General features: G+C 33.5%; 2 protein-coding genes and 1 long non-coding RNA gene across 4 annotated transcripts; 1 reads left to right on the forward strand and 2 right to left on the reverse strand.

Moving 5' to 3' along the window:
• Positions 1–675: 675 nt before the first annotated feature.
• Positions 676–9,832, reverse strand: LOC117103194 (uncharacterized protein C2orf81 homolog). The gene is made up of 10 exons (XM_033243723.1): positions 9,700–9,832; positions 8,282–8,423; positions 7,473–7,635; positions 6,775–6,844; positions 6,064–6,323; positions 5,162–5,359; positions 4,721–4,824; positions 4,097–4,278; positions 3,400–3,533; positions 676–2,608 (listed from the first exon to the last, which is right to left on the reverse strand). The coding sequence occupies exons 2-10, from the start codon at positions 8,419–8,421 to the stop codon at positions 2,348–2,350; spliced, it is 1,512 nt and encodes a 503-aa protein (XP_033099614.1). The 5' UTR covers positions 8,422–8,423; positions 9,700–9,832; the 3' UTR covers positions 676–2,347.
• A 68-nt stretch (positions 9,833–9,900) lies between these two features.
• Positions 9,901–14,907, forward strand: LOC117103202 (enkurin domain-containing protein 1-like). Of its 2 annotated transcripts, XM_033243736.1 has the most exons (7): positions 9,901–10,039; positions 10,619–10,816; positions 10,913–11,085; positions 12,629–13,009; positions 13,155–13,306; positions 13,539–13,675; positions 14,460–14,907. In XM_033243736.1, the coding sequence occupies exons 2-7, from the start codon at positions 10,627–10,629 to the stop codon at positions 14,618–14,620; spliced, it is 1,194 nt and encodes a 397-aa protein (XP_033099627.1). In that variant the 5' UTR covers positions 9,901–10,039; positions 10,619–10,626; the 3' UTR covers positions 14,621–14,907. The 2 variants fall into 2 exon arrangements, with proteins under 2 accessions (XP_033099627.1, XP_033099636.1); XM_033243745.1 differs by lacking the exon at positions 9,901–10,039 and having other exon boundaries at positions 10,676–10,820.
• Positions 14,908–16,051: 1,144 nt separating this feature from the next.
• Positions 16,052–18,008, reverse strand: LOC117103212. The gene is made up of 2 exons (XR_004444535.1): positions 17,864–18,008; positions 16,052–17,245 (listed from the first exon to the last, which is right to left on the reverse strand). It is a non-coding gene; the product is annotated as an uncharacterized LOC117103212 (long non-coding RNA).
• Between the last annotated feature and the right edge of the window lie 217 nt (positions 18,009–18,225).

Consider the following 18,225-nt stretch of genomic DNA (forward strand, 5'->3'; position numbering starts at 1 on the left):
TTAAAACTCACCCTTTTCCATAGTTTATACTTTTAACCTCCGGTAAAGAGCGCTATATGATGGCAAATGCACAAATGCTATTATTATTATTACTATTATTACCTGCAGTCAGTGAAAGAAACAATTTGTTTTCCAGGTATGAAACGAGGGAAAACGTATACTCAGCCTCACCTTGAGTTGATACAATTCAATGCAGGGATGACATACATTTTGGCAGAAAATATATAATGTCTATGCCGATTTTTGTTTGATCGGAAAGAAATGCAAGAAAAGAAAGAGTGAACCCCCCCCCCAACCACCTCCACCACTTTGAAAAACGTTCCGCCGTCCCTGCTCTAGTGAATGACAAAAGCCACCACTGAACATTGGCTAATTAGTTTAGTTGATCAGGTAGAATAATCACACTGAATGACAAATTTACAGTGTAGTCATAGAAACTCCTTCACAGTGTTTGTCTTGAACTTGTTAATTAAATCATGAATTTGTTTATTACCCAGCATATGCTGTAACATGCATTTATAGTGTCTTCAGTTATGACAATGACTGTTTTACCCAGGTGGATGTTGTATGTATGTATATGACAAATACATTAACAGAAATCTGAATAATAGTAGTAGCAGCAGCAATCATAGGCCTTTTGCAAAAATGATGCACAAATTACAACATAACACAATCTCTAGGCAAACCCTTTACATTATTTTTATTTACAATTCATTATCAATATACAGTACAGGTAGTTAGTACTACCGTATATATAACTTCTACCTCCTTCATACAACAAACAAAACAGTAAATCTTGGTTACTTGTTTTTGTTTGAAATTCACTGATGATACTTAAAGATGATAATAATTATACATACTTTTTAAAGCAATATTTGTTTTTTAACAGATGCTGCAGCAAACGCTTGGAGGCTCAACAGTGTGATTTAGAAACCTTACAATTCTACAAAATGTACAACAAAATGTTAAAGCAGTTACTTTGTTTGTGGCACCATGAGGAAATATTCACATTGGTTGATTATTAAACACCCTCTTTCAAAATTCCGAAAACACTAGTGTATTGCAAACACAACCAAATCTGATACATATTCACACTGGTTGGGTATCACACACAAACAAGAGGTTTGCAATGGTTGCATGCCACACACAGTAATACTAATAGTACCTATATCATTGCTGTTTAGAGCTGATATAACAGCTAAAATTCACACTGGTTGGGTATCACATCAGTGGTGTATCAGAGTCTTGAAATGGTGGGGGAAAATGAAGTGGGGAGGGCATTGATTATTAAGTGAGTGGGAACTACCCTCCAAATTAAGGCAATATGAGGTGATTTTTAACTACTTGAGCTTGATGTTTTTGCTTGCAACATATTCAATTGGGGGGGGGGGGTAGGCGACTGGGGAAGCTTTTTTTTAGGGGGCCATGATTCATGCGCACCCCTAGATACACCACTGTATCACACACTCACTATAGTAACAATACTGGTAAAAAATACTAATTTAAAATCATTAAATCCAATTTTTTTTTATGATAATCCACACACACTGAAGATCGCACCTGGTTTGGTTTCATAAAAAATGCTAATAAAAGAAATAAATTAAAATTATTTTATATTAATAGTGTTTATATACTGTAATAGGCATATTATAATCCACTTTTAACTTTTCCATATTTCATAAATTCATTTTTAAGGAAATACTGTCTCCTAGTCAGTGGCAAAGCTAGGGGTCTTGAAATGGGGTGGGGGCTGGTGGGGCGCAAAGGTAAAGGGAAAGGCTCGATAGCGGTGTGCTAGCTTGCAAAATAAGGTGATTTTTTACTTAAGGGCAATTTTTTTGCTTCAAAAAATTTTAGTGGGGGGGGGGCACTGGGAGAGAGTATTTTTTGGGGCCCATGCCCACAAACCCCTTGATATGCCACTGCTCCTAGTACCTTCCTTGAAGAAACAAATATAAACAAAATATAAATTGATGTATTTACACCTTAATAAATTATATAATATATCATGTTTGATAAATCATTTCTAAAGGTAATTACTTCAGCTACTGAATAAGTGGTTTGCAAATTATAATTATATGAATACATTACATGTAAAAGATACTAAGCCTGTTTTTGTTATAATTTTTCTTAATTTATTCATCACATGTAAAATTGTATTAATCACATGTAAATATTCATAAAATGATACAAGAGTTGAATATGCTCCTGTGTATTCTATTGTGTTATTAAAACAATTTGTGTTATTTTTTTTAACAATTGGATGTCCTTTCAATAAAATACTAAATACAGGAAGACTGCTAATTTGAAAAGTAGGCTGAGTGATATGATTGGTGGAATAAGACTGCTAATTTGAATGCACTGCTGTACGCGATGTGATTGGTGGAATTGGATCAGTAGAATGCAATGGACGTACTACAGGTGTCTGTGAATTAAGAATATCTGAGACTGCTAATTCCTGGTCAATGGTATGACTTGCTAGTGGCCGTAGGGAACGGAGTTTTGCCGAGGTCACAAGGCCAGCATGGCGCATTTGAGGTATAGGACCTCGTTTGATTCTGTCAACTTCCTTTACGATCACGCCGGGTGACAGCTCCATGCTCTCAATCTGTAAAAATCAATGTTGATATTTTTTTAATGAAGTAAAAAAGGATACAGCAACATTTGCAGCTACTTGGGGTTTGAATTCAACACTAGTCACTAAGAGCAAGCTCTGTGATCTAGTGGTTATGACACCAGGCTACTGTAGTTATCTAGAGGTAGCGGGTTCGATTCCCACCCGAACCACTTGCAAGTATTTTTTTCACAGGTATTTGGGAGCGCACTGAGTCTTCTGTACGATAACACGTCAAGTAGGGCAAAACATCACTCCTATGATATTTCCCTGATGCAAACACATCGAAAATACACAGAAATAATATTTACTGTACTAAGCAAAATGTTGAACAATGATATCTAAATTCTACAATTGCCAAACAATTGGGAATTTCTTCATGTCCTAAATACACATGGATTTGTAGACAAACCGTGGTGCATCTAGGAATATTGACATGGAGCAGCTGATGGGGGGGGGGTAAAAAGTTAAGGGGATTAAACATTGAGTGAGGGAGGGCTGGCTGGCAAAAAAAGTGATATGAGATAAGTTAAAATCACCTACCACCTTTACTTATCTGCTAATTAAAATGACTCAAGTGTAATTTTTTTGCTCAGCGAATTTCCCGTGGGCCAGTGAGGGGTGAGCCTGGGAAGGGGAACCTGGGAAGATGCCTGTTTTGGAGTTGTGTGTGCCCCATGCTTCTCTGTATGATTTACCATGAGGGTAAATAATTGAAAATACAGTTAATTTAAAAGTAATAGGAAATATTGATAAGTGAATTAGAGCAAAACTGGATATATTACCAGAGGTGGCGGTAGGGCTGTTACAATGGCCTGGTTTGTATTGGCTTCATAGGCTTGTTTCAACTGGCTGCATATTGTGGTGTTACTTGCCATTGTCATACTGCTGACTGCTGGTGCAGTCAGTCTACTGCCATCTAAAATTGAAAAATTGAGAAGCACTTGATGGACTGACTGATTGATTAATTAACTGATAGATTGATTGGTTGGTTAAAATACTGATTAAATGGAGAGGTACCCTTTGTAGTTATGATACCACCTTTCATTCCATTAATTCATTTCATGTTTTGGTATATAAACACACAAAAGGCAACATAAAAATGAATTATTTGAATGCCTACAATACAAATGGAAGAACAATACAAGGCATTAAATGAAATAAATTATGCATAAATTAAAATACCAAAATCAATTAATATCACAAGCAAATTCAAATTAAATAATCAAAATACAATATAGGAACAATCATTTTAAAAAGAATAGCCTACAATTTATTTAGTTATCAGACAAAGTTCATATACAGCAGCAAAAAAGATTATAAAACGACTTGAAAGAATACAAAACCTTTCGATGATTTCACCTCATATACACAATATGATTTTATTCTAAATGATTTTCTTTACAACAAAAACAACCTCATAAATACACTTGAAATTAAAATTACACATAATGTGGAAGAACATGAGTAAAACATACATACCTATCTTGAAATTTTTCACATTGGTATGAGCTGTTATGGGTTTCTCAAAATATCCTGTAGGATTTTTATTATTTGAGCCATTTTGTTGTGTAGATTTTGTGAAGCGTCCTGTCCTCATTGCAATGAGTCTTGCATGCGCTGCCTCCACTGCTGGGTCTACTATCTTATATTTTGTTCTAACCCTAAAAAAACATAAATTTAAATCAATATTTATTTAGAAAACATTTACTTAAACATACAATTAGCAGGAATTTTAATGAATTTTACAAGGTTATTTTTATGTAAAATTTTCAGTATCTATATATATATATTTATAATAAATATTGCCTTTTTTTCAATTCTGTAAGTAGCACCTTCCGTTGCTGTCGAATAGTGAACAAATAAAATAATAAAATAAGATAACTAGCATTAATAATAGTAATAATAAAGACAATGACATTAACAATAACAAAAAAATAATATCAATACTGTAAAAATATCAATTAAGAGAATTTTTCTATTCATTCTCACATAACATTGAGCAAATTCCTACAGTATTTACAGGATGAAATATCCCTATGCTGTGGGCTATAAACTCATGCATGTACTGTATATGGAAAATATTAGTGACTATCACTGACTCACCTATGTGACGGTAACTTGTCTGGATCTAACCTAACAATTGATACAACATTGCCTTTTTCATCGTAAGTTACATCTTTACTTCCAGGAGGACGCCCTGCTTGAACCTGCCAAATCAAAACAAAAAAATGCTCTTATGCAAGCCTGGATCACAGTGACATAAATATCTATAGTTTCTCAATGAAAAAAGAATGTTTAGGTGCACAATCAACGAAATATGCATGCAACACAGCACATTTTCAAAGAAGCATGCGTGTAACACGCTCACAACAGTTGCACAACACGTATACAACTACGAAAGGAATGAAAAAAAAACCAAGTTTTTTTTCGTCACCATCACAGATACACACTCATTAAACTCCAAACCACTTAGTGGTGTAGCTATGCCTTAGGAAAGCATCAATACAATTGTTTATTAAAGTAAAATGAAGAAAGATAAACTACCTTGAGTATAGAGTGACAGGACGATGGCATATGTTGCATAAGTGCATCTTTAGCGTTTGGAGGTGATGGTGGATTTTCAGCCTCTCGCAGTGCTTTCTCTGTATCATCTAATGATTCTACGTTTTTCAATGGTGCTGACTTTAAACGTCCTGTGTATGCCTTGTATTTAAACTTTGCTTTCATTTTTGATTTCTCTTTCTGAAATTATACAAATCATTAATCATTTTGAAATATTTTCATCTGACATGATTTAATTGTAATAGATTTACTTTACTTTTGTCCAAATACAACAATTTTATTTTCAGTTATCAAATATCATTAATACATCCAACCAATAATATAAAAATAATTATAAATGTCTAATAAATTATGATGAAGAAGCAACTAAAAATTATTATTTATTATATTATTTGTAAATAAATATACAACAGATCTCTTGTCATATCACAGGTTGACTATGCTGATTCATTTCTATACAAGTATGGTGGTCATTCTAACACCTTTGATGCCACACAATAGCTTCAGGGCAAAGATGCCAAAACCATTAATTTTTCTCAGCTCATAAAATTGTCACATGCGACACCTCTTCTGCAACAACTTTGCTGGCTCCCCATACCTGACCATCTAAAATTTAAAGTCCTGATAACCTTCAAAATTTTCCAAAACTCAGCCATATATTATATTGATGTGATAGAGGACTAGATTGGTTGCAGTACATTTATTATCAATATTTTTGGCCTTTTGAATATCAATACTTTAATTATTAATTTCATTCTTTTCAATTTTGTTTTATCATTAATTTATTATCATTATTATATTCAACATCATTAGTATCATCATTGTTATTAATATTATTCTTTATTCCCTATTATTTTTTATTAAAATTCTTATTATATACATACCGATGACGGCTCACTTGTGCCCTTCTCTTCCTCTTCTATGCTTTGTTTTTCGTCTTTCACTTGTTCCTGCATCTCTTCTTCCTCCAGTGTAGCAGTATCATTGACAGTGGCCATATCATCATCAATGATGTCATATTGTGATAGTGGTGTTACTACTGTAAATTCTGTGTCAGCTTCTGTTATCGTTGGAGAGGCTGGGGGATAATGTCGCCTAGGAACAGAGCCTTGAGCCCAAGCATCTTGTACGCATGGCAATGGCTCTATTATCAACAAAAATTTAAACAATAACAATGATTTAATACTCGATTTGCATTGAGTAAATAAGCAGACATAGAAAAAATCTACTGATGATAACAATAATTAGGACCATGATGAAACCAATTCACTCCAGGGATCTTTTCTGAAGATTGTTGGTTTGTAATTTGTTCTTTTAATATGTAACATTTTATATTTACAACACCACTAACAATTTCAGAACAACAGTACCAAGCCAAGCTGTTAGAAATAATAACTTTATCCAACGGAAGCAGAAGAATTAGTTATTTAATTACATCTTCAGAACAAAGGCCAGCAGTAAAGGAGCAAAACCAAAACAAGACAAAAAAAATACAAAACAGCCTGGTAGTTGACTAAAGGTCTATACATTCGCCAGGCCTAACATTTAAATATTAAATATTATTTATATTAGACAAATACATCAATTTATATTACCATGATCTTCTAACCACGTTGGATCTGTTTCAGGATCACCCTCTCCCTCGTCTCTAGCTAAAAATTGCCACTATAATTTTTTTTTAAAAGAGTTAAAGAAAGATTACAATATGATAGTGCTTATTTTCATATTGTTTGAAGGTTCAAAAAGTTCTCAGATGGTAATAGTTCTTTACAAAACCATCTATTTGGTGTACTGCAAAATTATTTTATTTATATTTATATACTGTACAATGAGGTATGTAGACTTCGATAGCAAATATAGAACATAAACAGTTTCATCAAATGAAAGATTACTGTTACATTTAGTATTTAGGATAATGAAAAAAAAAATGGAAATACATGAAATATTTAGGAATTCCAAGTAATAATGTTACTATTATTTTAAAAAATTAAGTACAGTATATTACAATATAACTATGTGCAGAACCAACATCTATTCAATATTTCAATTTTATTTTTCTATTATTAATAATGTAACTATTATTGATATTATTATTCTAGTGTTAATTTAGCTATTTTCATTTTATTGTTGTATCGCATAGAGGCCTTGTAATATTGCTATTTAATTATAAAATTAATTAGTATCATTAATCATAATATTTAACATAATCATCATGATCATAATAATCACATCGTTGCTATCATTATCATTAAACATTAATAATGATTGATTTGTAAATAATGTTAAAACTAACCTCAATCACTTGAAGAATATCCTCTTTTGCCTGTGTTATTGTATACGGATATAGCTGTCTTTGTATATAACTATCGTATATAACATTCAAAGCAGAATTGACAATATCACCCACAATATCTACAACAAACTCCTCACTATGCTCATTATCTACCAGACTGTGCCTATAAAAAGAAATGTAAAAGAAAAAATAGAAACCAAACAGATGAACCAATTATAGTCCTAATTCATAATAAAGACATCAAAATTAGGAATTGTTAAAATTTTAATATAATAATTAAAAACAAGATATACGGTATGTACCCTTGTAAAAGAGAACACATGGCTTTTCTTCATTGAATACTGAGTACTGATTTTTTTTTATTATGAGGTTCAAAAAATACAAAAAAAAAAAAACTGAACATGGTCTAATGGTAAGAAAGTGCAGAGTTACCGCATATTTCGCTACAGAAACCACCACTGTTGCGGCCAGTGGATTTTCAGTCTATGTTTGTTAAAAAACATTAAAACAAAAATTCTACAGTGGGTAAAGCCAAACATGTTACTGTATTGCGCATTTATAATAAATATTAAATACAATACTATACAAGGTGTGATTTCTTGCAAGAAATAGGCCAGGTGTGTGGAAATAAACTGTATTTCAATTTTATGAGTCTTCAAAATACTACAAATTGCTGTTATATAGTTTAAATGCTGAGCTTTGAAATAAAACTGATAACTTGTGAGTATTAATTGTCAATAATATTAAAATTTATTTATATAGTATACGTTGGGTCCTGCTAATGTAATTTATCAAGTACAATTACTCACCAGTCACTTTCTGTAAATCGGCCTGGAATCACATCTGTATTTGGGGCTGGTACAGGTACAGATGTGCTTCCTCCACGATCCTTTTCTTTTTCTTTTGATCCCTTGTCCGAACGGGACTTTGACATTGTTGAACGTGACATGTCTTGATTTGCAAAGTAAAAAAAAATAACTATAATAAGTAAAAACACTACAAGGCATTTAATAAAACTTTTTGTTAATTTTTTTCTCAATTCAGTTTTGCGAACTGCAATGACAAAATTTTATTTGAATAAAGATACCTTGATACAAACAACCGTCTTTAATCAAATTACTGATCGCGGGCTCAATAATGAGACCGATCGTGTAGTAGCAAACATGTTTCAAAAATACTATTCCCATCATCAGTGCGAAAATACCAATTCTGCCAAGGTTTATATGCATTAGAACATGTGTATGAAAATTGGCATAAAACAATTAGACTCATTGTTGAGCCCGCAATCTGTCATTCGAATAAAGACGGTTGTTTGTTTTATTAAATTAATTAGTTTAAGGAATAGGAGTAGTTTAGTCTCAATGTTATTATTGTTATTATGATTATTTTTATTTTATTTTATTGTTATTTGCTTTTTCTCAGTTGGCCTATATTATTTCTCTGTAAAGCGCATAGAGGCAATGTGCAATATGCGCTATATAAATATAACATTATTATTATTTTTATTGTTAAATGCCTCATGTTTTTACTCATTTGAAATTTTGGTGGCATTATTCATGACCTATCTGATAAATAACTATAATTATTGAACAACACAACACTCTAAAAAGGTTCATTAAATGAAATCAATAAACTTTATTAGGCCCTCTAGCTGGGTAGGCCAAGGCTAGGCCTATTCTTTTACTCTACACAAGATTCTTATATTACATTGTAAACTGTAACAACCCGTATCATGGAGTGTATATTAACCGGCACTAAATCACCTAAGCACAGTATAAATCAAGTGTGTTTTTAATATATTTTGTTTCTGTGAAATTCATGTACAGTGTATGTACTGCACTAGGCCTAAGCCTATATTGAAAAGAAGCACAGGGCCCGGGGCCAATCAATCAATCATCCATCATCATCATCATCTGATTTTAGAAAATAAAATTTAACTCTCTAATCTACAACGTACAGCTCTAACGTTTGATATAAGAAACAAGGAAGAAATTGCATTTCTATACTTCCCTGCTCTGGCCTAGGCCTACTTTAAATTCTACTACTAGGCCTACGTATAACCAGCCTAGGCCTCCAACAGAGCCTGCAGGGAGCGGAGTTCACACGACAAGACTCAGAGGGCCTAGTAGGTAGGCCTAGCTAGGCTACTAGCCTAAACTAGACCTACCTAATACCTGTTTACCTATTATATATAAATATCGAACATCTTAATTATGTGAAAACATACCTTGGTGTTACGGTACGAATATTAATGTTATTTTACATTTTCTTAACTTCGAATATTGATAAATATAATGAAATTTATCACTTTGCAACTTTGTTTTGGCGAAATGTATCTGTTGCTAAGAAGGAGGTCACAGCGCATGATCGCTACTAAGCTATCTTGAACGTGATTGGTTGTAACGATTGATTAATATGAGGTTAGCAAGATTGACCCTACACATTTGTCGATCATGTATTTGAAAAATACCGATGTTAAAGGAACTGTGAAATGACTTTATTTTGTAGGCCAATGTATGATGCATCTGAATTGTTATATTTTCACTGAATACATTATAAAAACTACGGTGAGTTGCTATTGAATGCAGTAATGGTTAATATAGGCCTCCTACTATATAGTTAACGGGAAAATGAAGGTCGCAAAAGAGGCTACAACAAACAATAGAGGAGGAGTGGCCTAGCCTAGGCCTACACGTAGGTAGTAAGGTCGGATGGCCTCCCTATCCATCCATGCGCATGTGATGAGGACTAGGCTAGGGCCTAGCCCTAGCCTAGGCTAAAGTGTAAGGGACAAGGCTTGGCCCTCCTATCTTACCTTGAAATTGGCCCTCTCCTAGGCTTAGGCCCCTAGGCCTAGTCCTAATTTTTAATTAACAAAAACATTGTTCACAAAAATAAAAATATTTAAAAATTAATAAAAATTTCAAACAATTAGGCCCAGGGACCTAGTCCTAGGCTGGCTTAGGCCTGCCTACTATCCTAGGCCTAGTTAACCTCAGGTCTACGTATGGTTGCTTGTCAAAACGGCAATAAGCAAAACGGCAACGACCAAAACAGCAATATTACAATAACCAAAACGGCAGTAAACCACAACGGTCATAAAGCCATTTGTTTCATTTTATTATTTTCTTCTGTTTATTCATCAGGATTAAAGATGATTTCCAGTCCCATTCCAGTTGATCCTGGGTATGGCAAGAATGGGAGGGGCCAATCTATGCTTGACACTAGGCCTGTACCACGTGTACGGCCAGAAGCTGAGGTTATAGCATTGCAGGCTCAGGGTACAGTGGGCAAACTGCTACAGGTTCAAGGGCAGCCAATTTACAGAGCTCCAGTTACCAAAAGTAAGTATGTATATATGAAAGAAAGATATTTCACAAGAAAAGATATTAATCAATACTTAATATTTATAACTGTTATTTTTGTTGACCTATATTCAGAACCAGAACCAAAGAATTTTTCACAGGAAAATGTGAGGCGGATGAGAAAAATCCAAGCAATGAGCCGCAAGAAAAGAACAGAGGAAACAATTGCCAAGAATCAACCTGTGAAAGTCCTACCACAGTCTGAAAAATATAAGGAAATCCAGTCAAAAGTTGCTGCCCATATCCAGGTTGGTGAGGCATTGGTGAACTAGCTATATTAAAAGAGAACTAGCAAAATGATTTTTTGTTCTAGAGTGGATTTTTGATATGCCATTAATAATAGAATCAACTTTAAAATCGTTCTTTGGCTATTTTTTATGAAGTTATAGGTGATTATATACGATTTTACCATGACGTCACTGGCGAAAAAGTAACAAAAGATCGTGTAAATAGCGCCGCGTAGGGTGTCCACCGCGTAGGGTATCCGCCGCGTACGATCTTTGAGTGCATGCTGTAACCATGGAGGTATTATTAATACCTCCATGTTGTAACAATCACAATTTACAGCCATGGTTACAGCATACACGCAAAGATCGTACGCGGCGGATACCATATACGCAGCGCTATTTACACGATCTTTTGTTACTTTTTCGCCAGTGACGTCATGGTAAAATCGTATATAATCGCCTATAACTTCATTTAAAAAAAGCCAAAAAACGATTTTAAGGTTGATTTTATTATTAATGGCAAATCAAAAATCCTCTCTAGAACAAAAAATCATTTTGCTAGTTCTCTTTTAAGCCCTGTCTAGACTTTCAAATTTTATTTGACAAAAAAATGTGACATGCCTAAATATGGTCATAATGACATCACATCGTGACCGTATATAGGCACATTATGACCGTATATAGGCACATCATGACATCCTTATTCTGTTTTTTATGTACAGCGCATTGAGAGCTTGCTTACATGCACTATAAGAATGATCTATTATTATTATTATTATTATTGTTATTATTGTTATTATTATTATTTTATTATTATTATTGTTATTATTATTATTATTATTGTTATTATTATTACTAATTATTATTATTTGTGGCCATACAACTGTTTTTGTCAAATAAAATTTGATAGCCTGGACAGGGCATTAGAATACTTGAGATGATGATGATGTCATTGCCACACATCGTCATTCTTTGGGTGTGGTGTCATAAAATCAAATAACATACTGTAATTTTGGTGACAGTGGGGATCCCCTCTTTTTACAACTTCTAACATTGACAAATGAATAAAATAAATACTATTAATAAAATAATGAAAAGTATTATAAATGAATTAAATAAAATTGAAATTAAAATAAAGTAAAAGAAAGTAAATATACACAGTAGTGTCATGTTTTAAACTTCATTAAAATGACTATTCATCTGTTTTTTGTATACATTATAATATTTTTAATTAAACTTGGTTCAAGATATATGTTTATAAGATATATGATTTTATGGGTGTCTTTTTACTACTAAATTTTAATATTTTATATATGATTAAGACATGTATCATTAATTGTATTATTCACCTTACCTTGTGATCTTTGTCGATGTATTTTAACAAAATTCAATGTATTCTATGTTGTAGATTAAGCTTTCATAATTTTTGAAATTAAGTCTCTTCTCTATTGTATTAATTTAAACAAGACCATTTTAAAAACAGACCGTTACATCTTGTCTGAAATTGGATCCTGTATAAATATGTTTAAATTTAAAAAAAAATAAAAAACTTATTTTTTTGTAGCAAGTACCACCTGCACCAAGACCAGAATCTGCAAACTATTTGAGGTCATACAGTAGGTCAGGGTCTGCTCCACCTAGAGTGCGTTGTCCTAGCCCAGGCCCAAGAGAAAATCAACATAATCAAGCATCAAGAGATGTGAATTTACAAGTGCAGGGACGCTCGAGGGGTCCAGCCCCACAACGTAGACCAGCAACAGCTGACCAAAGAGCTCGTTCTCCCAGCCCAGCAACTAGAAATCGTTCTCAATATCAAGTAGCGCAAGGCAGGAACATGAACTTGGAAGTGAAAGGATTCTCAAAAAATCCAGCACCGCAGCGTAGGCCAGCAACTGCAGGCCAAATAGGTCGTTCACCTAGCCCAGGACCAAGACCAAGAACAAGTGTAAGATATATAGTAATTTTCTTTCATTTTAATGAAAAAATGTTTTACAGTACATGGTTCTTGTAGAGTTTACTACTTCTCTGTATAGATTACTTTTGTATTCTTTATAATTGAATTATTTATTTGAAATATGCTTTATCAACAGAGTTCATCAGATATAAATTTTGTAGCCCACAATGCAAGATTGGCTCGTAAACATCAGCCTCAACGGCCACCATCTGCAGTAGCACAGTCAACGTTGGAAGAGAAGAGGAAGGCTGATATGGAAAATTACAATAAAGGCCAAGTACCAAAGTAGTATGTTTATGTTTCTTTGTTATCAGTTGATATATTCACAGATTAGGACTGATAAAGAATGTGAAGCAAGCTTTGGAGTTTCACAGGTTCATGTATTTGTGTTAAAGTTGTTGCTATTTTTTAAACTGTGGTCTTGTTAAATGCCCCACTAAATCACCCACAATTTACATCATCAGTTAGAATTTCTGTCAATTTGTTTCAAGATCATAAGATAACATCTTGTATTTGCTAGTTTGAGAAACCGACAACAACAATGGCAAGCAGATGAGGCCGAGAGAATACGAAATATTCCAGACCCTGAGATGCCACCAGGACACAAAATGATGCCAAAGGAAGAGAGAATAAAGACACTCAACATTCTTAAAGAAAGTATGTAATGTTATTAATCAAAGTAGAGTAATGCAACACATTCTGTCTCTTAAAGCATTATGGTATTTCCTGTGACAATGGTCTATGATTTCTCCATAATATGGATATTGTAAACCAGGGATGGGCATAAAAATCGGTTGAAGGGCTAAGTGAATTTTTGATTTAACACAAAGGTCTGCACCCAAACTTTGATGTTTTCAGTGCACTTCCAAAAACCTTCACACACTACTTTTATACCACTTTATTCTCAATTTTAATATTACTTTTTACAGTTGATCGGTGGCGGGCCATAACAAACAATGTGCTGTCTGTCCAGATGTTTGGCGGGCTGCACGCATAGGGTTTTTAAATCATTTCCATGGGCTGCAAAAAAAAACCACTGTCGGGCTGCACTTTGCCCATCTGTGTTGTAAACAGGCCTTTACAGCATAACTGCCTGGTTTTCCGTTTCTTTTTCTCTATTCATCTCCAAGCCTGGGTAGCAAAACCGCCATGAGCACTGAATGGGGGATACCGGCGCTACAGAAGTCTCCAGAATTTTTTTTTAGTTGACGAAACCCCCCACCCCCATGGTGCAAAAGTACCCCCAAGTGTGTTAAAATACTAAAAATGACCATTAGGTTTTCATTGGAGTAGGGATTGAGTTCCACATTCTCAATTTTTTGCACCTCCCCATGTGGAAACTAGCTTACGCCTCTGATAAGCATTAGCAACATAGCATATTAGTGCTACAATAGCCACAGTTTACAATAATTTATTAATGCTAAATTACTTTTGCTTACAGAGGAAAGAGAGCTTCAGTTGCAGCTTCATAAAGTGCCGCTGAATCCAGAAACATTCCGTGCCAAGACGTTAAAGACAGATATTGAAACAAAACTCGCGGAGGTTGAAGAAGCCATTAAGATATTTTCTCGGAACAAAGTCTTTATCAAAGTAGATTCCTGAGGAGGCAGATTTTTTTTATAAATACTGTATGCTAAAAACAATTTAATGTATTCTTTATTGATACAAGGGATATTAAGGTGACAGTCAAGGAATCCTGTATCTAATGGTGTACCAATAAGCCATGCCGGTTTTCAGTCACAGTGTACTGTTGAAATACCATTGAGGGCAGTGCATCCAGGTAGAGGGAATGCAACAAACTGATAGTACAGTACTGTAGTGCCTTTTAATAGATTTATTTTATGATCGCCCTCCAGGGAAAATGTATTAAAGTTATCTCCATATCCAAATGTTTTCATGTTTTCCTCCTTTTTTTACAGAGGCTGACATAATACCATAGCAAATCTTACATTTTTTTTCATTTTTTTTTTTTTTTTTTTTTTTTTTTTTTTTTTTTTTTTTTTTTTTTTTTTTTTTTTTGTGATTTGTCCATATATGGTTAAGGTATAACATCACCATTCCCATATATGGGCAAATCACACAAATTTGATAATATGGACAGACAATTATACAGGATATTGTAGATCAGTATGAAGATTAAGACATACATAATTTTATAATGTTGAAATGTCACATTACCTTGCAGTTTCCAAGTTATGGTTACTGGGAGCCGTCTTCAAAAATATCAGGTTGGAAATTATTTTTAGGCCGTTTATGAATGGGCCCCTAATTGCCCTGGGCCCCAATGCTTAGCACTGCCCATCCCTACAACACTGAAACTGCACATAACATATAGAGTACTGTATTTATTCAAATAAACCCTAAATTTCTGTAAACAAATCTAATGGAAGCAACATCATATGTTAATGTTTACTCCAGTAGAATTGATTTTTTTCTAACCTGGATGGGATCAGTAAGTCTTTTTGACCACACAATAACACATTTTAGGTCCACATTCATAGTGAAATTAAAGGAAATTTGAGTATATACGTATACCCCCTCAAAAATTCTTCTCGACAATAAACGTCCCGGGCGTTCACTCTAATACAGTACATGTGGTATCCGCCGTCCATGAATCGCAAGTATATGATACCGAGTTGCATTATACAAATCCCAATAAAATTTAAAATACAGTACTTTTGTAGGTTATATACCTGCAATGGTACAGTATGAATGTTTTTTTTTTATCTGTACTGTATGTGGCTTACTAACATTTCAGGTCAATGTACATAGTACTTATTCAATAAATATTTTTCATGATGCAGTAATGTAAATTCATTGTAGCAACAATGAATATTTGTATATTTCTTAGAACACAAATTACAGTAAAAAGCATAAAAATGGTTATTTTCTTAGATCTGTAAAAAAATTGTACAATTTTGTTTCATTTTGTATAAAATATAACTTTTGTGATATGACTATATTAGATTTTATGTACTGTAATATACTTTGATGTGTAAAGTATAAATAAACAATAGAACAAAAATACAAAGGTTTATTTTCATTCTTTGTGTACATTTATTGATAAAGCTTGAATAGCACCGGAAATATAATTTGCTTTAAAACTACTGTGACATAATGGGCTAAAATTTTATAGCAAATGGCGAATGTTGGAACATGAACCTTTAGTAATAATTTAAACCACTTCATTTAAATATGTAAATAATTGTTTAGAAATTTTAATTCTATTTTTCATTACAAGAATCAATGTTTGGTTTATTAAATATAAATGAGGCACTCTACGCCAAAAAAGTTTAAATCACTACTCTGCTACAGTATAAAATGGATCAGTCTAAAATGACAAGAACAATGGCTTGGAGGCCTTTTTAGCACACTGTACAAAAAGCATATTTCAATTATTAAAGGAGATTTGTACATTTACAGTATTGCTTGCTTATACTACTTTGGCAAGTATGTGGTTAACACACTTAACTTCACCTTCAACCTCAAATTTATTTAATTCATTCCTCATTAAACTTTTTAACCAAACCATCAAGGTTGATATTGTCTCTCAAAATTTAACTATTGAATCTAACGTATGTAAAAAAATATATAAAAATGCAACAAGAATCATGTAAAGGGTCCCAAGTCTCCCAGAAATTGATATAGCCACCCGCAAGAAAGAAAATTACCCTGCAAATTCAAAGTATTTGCATGTTTTTAATAATACATTAACAATTGTCTCTTGGAAATAAGGCTGCCTATGGGTATTATCACCATGCGTCGTAAAATTTAATGAAGAAAGCACAAACAGTGGTTTCTTCCAACTTGGGACCTATGGTACAGATAATGGAAACTTTTAGTGAAACCACCTTCTTGTTGTCTCAGTCAAAATATTTTAATCTTGTTTACTAACATTTTCACATTTTGTGGTAACTATTTTGCTTTTGATGAATAGTAGGGATATAATTACAAAAGGTGTAAACAAGCATAAATTATGAAAAGCTGAGTAAATTTCCAAGTAATATTTCATTATAAAATGTATCCATTTGTATACTCATGACAAATTAATATAGAAAAAATAACACATAATATTAAATCTACAAATTTTGCATGGTGGTAATTAGAATCTACAGTTAAAGTGCGTACAAAAATAACCCGTCTTTGGACTTGCGTATCATTCATGTTGAGAAAGACTGCAGGGGCGTCGGAATTCCTGACCATATTCGTGAATCCATTTGTTGCTAACTGCAAAACAAAACATTGAATCTGGTTACATAAAAACAAGTTTTTTGTGTTGGATTATTTATTTTGGAAAAATATTTATGAATGAGTTGGTTTATGGACCAAATTTGGGTATCAAAATTTTCTAAATCCCCACCCCCACCAAGTTTAAATTAATACTTAGGATCTGTCTTGAGGTCAACAGGGTCCAACCCCCTGCTGCCATGTATTTTGCCTCTGTCCAACAAGTCAAATTGGGTACCTAGTAGCCAGTGGTGTATCTAGAAGTCAAGAAATGGGATGCTGATGGGGTTGGGGGTGCAAAGGTGGAGTGGCTAGATGATTAAGTGAAGGGCATAGGTTGCAAACTATGGTGATATGAGGTGATTTTTACCTACTCAAACATGATTTGTTTGCCTCAGATATTTTTAATGGGAAGGGTGGGTGGGGCCCCTTTTTTTTGGGGGAGTGTGCCCACCCACTCTTTAGATACGCCATTGCTAGCAGCTGCAAATTAACTTATGCCAATTATTTCTTCCAATATTATTGGATCCTCCCCCAGGAAGCTGAGTAAATGTTCTTAGTATCTCATCGAATAACTGGGTAATAATATTATTATTATATTATTATACGGTAGCTTACCCCACTTAGAACCAGCAAGAACCGGGCAGCCAGCGTGCCGAGTCAACATATCTCCGTCCCCTGATTTGAACAGATTGTACCAAAATGCTGCTGAATACTGTACGTCAACAAAAACAAAAGAACACCTGGTTCATCAATGGCAAACTATTTGATTTAAGATTTAGCTGTAGCTAAAAATAAAATCAATATCATTTTATTTTAATTAGGGTGTAACAAATTCAAAATACTGAAATCTGTGTAGTATTAAATTCAGGCGCCGGAGGAAAACAAATTTTTTGATATGTTGTAGAACTGATTTTTCTAAGACAGAAAAAAGTAGTTTGATCAAAAACTGAGCAACGGTGAATGAGATACAGATTTTT

Source organism: Anneissia japonica, unplaced genomic scaffold, assembly GCF_011630105.1.
Source record: "Anneissia japonica isolate Jap-2015-1 unplaced genomic scaffold, ASM1163010v1 scaffold287623_len557403_cov176, whole genome shotgun sequence".
Classification (NCBI taxonomy): domain Eukaryota; kingdom Metazoa; phylum Echinodermata; class Crinoidea; order Comatulida; family Comatulidae; genus Anneissia; species Anneissia japonica.

Bases quoted from the DNA above. Each gene is read 5' to 3' on its own strand.
- LOC117103202 (XM_033243736.1), top strand. From the start codon at position 10,627: ATGATTTCCAGTCCCATTCCAGTTGATCCTGGGTATGGCAAGAATGGG. The intron at 10,817-10,912 runs GTAAGTATGTAT...ACCTATATTCAG, and splicing joins CAGAGCTCCAGTTACCAAAA to AACCAGAACCAAAGAATTTT. The intron at 13,676-14,459 runs GTATGTAATGTT...TTTTGCTTACAG, and splicing joins ACTCAACATTCTTAAAGAAA to AGGAAAGAGAGCTTCAGTTG.
- LOC117103194 (XM_033243723.1), bottom strand. From the start codon at position 8,421: ATGTCACGTTCAACAATGTCAAAGTCCCGTTCGGACAAGGGATCAAAA. The intron at 3,534-4,096 runs GTATGTATGTTT...TTTCAATTTTAG, and splicing joins TGTGAAAAATTTCAAGATAG to ATGGCAGTAGACTGACTGCA. The intron at 2,609-3,399 runs GTAATATATCCA...TGATTTTTACAG, and splicing joins CAGCCCTACCGCCACCTCTG to ATTGAGAGCATGGAGCTGTC.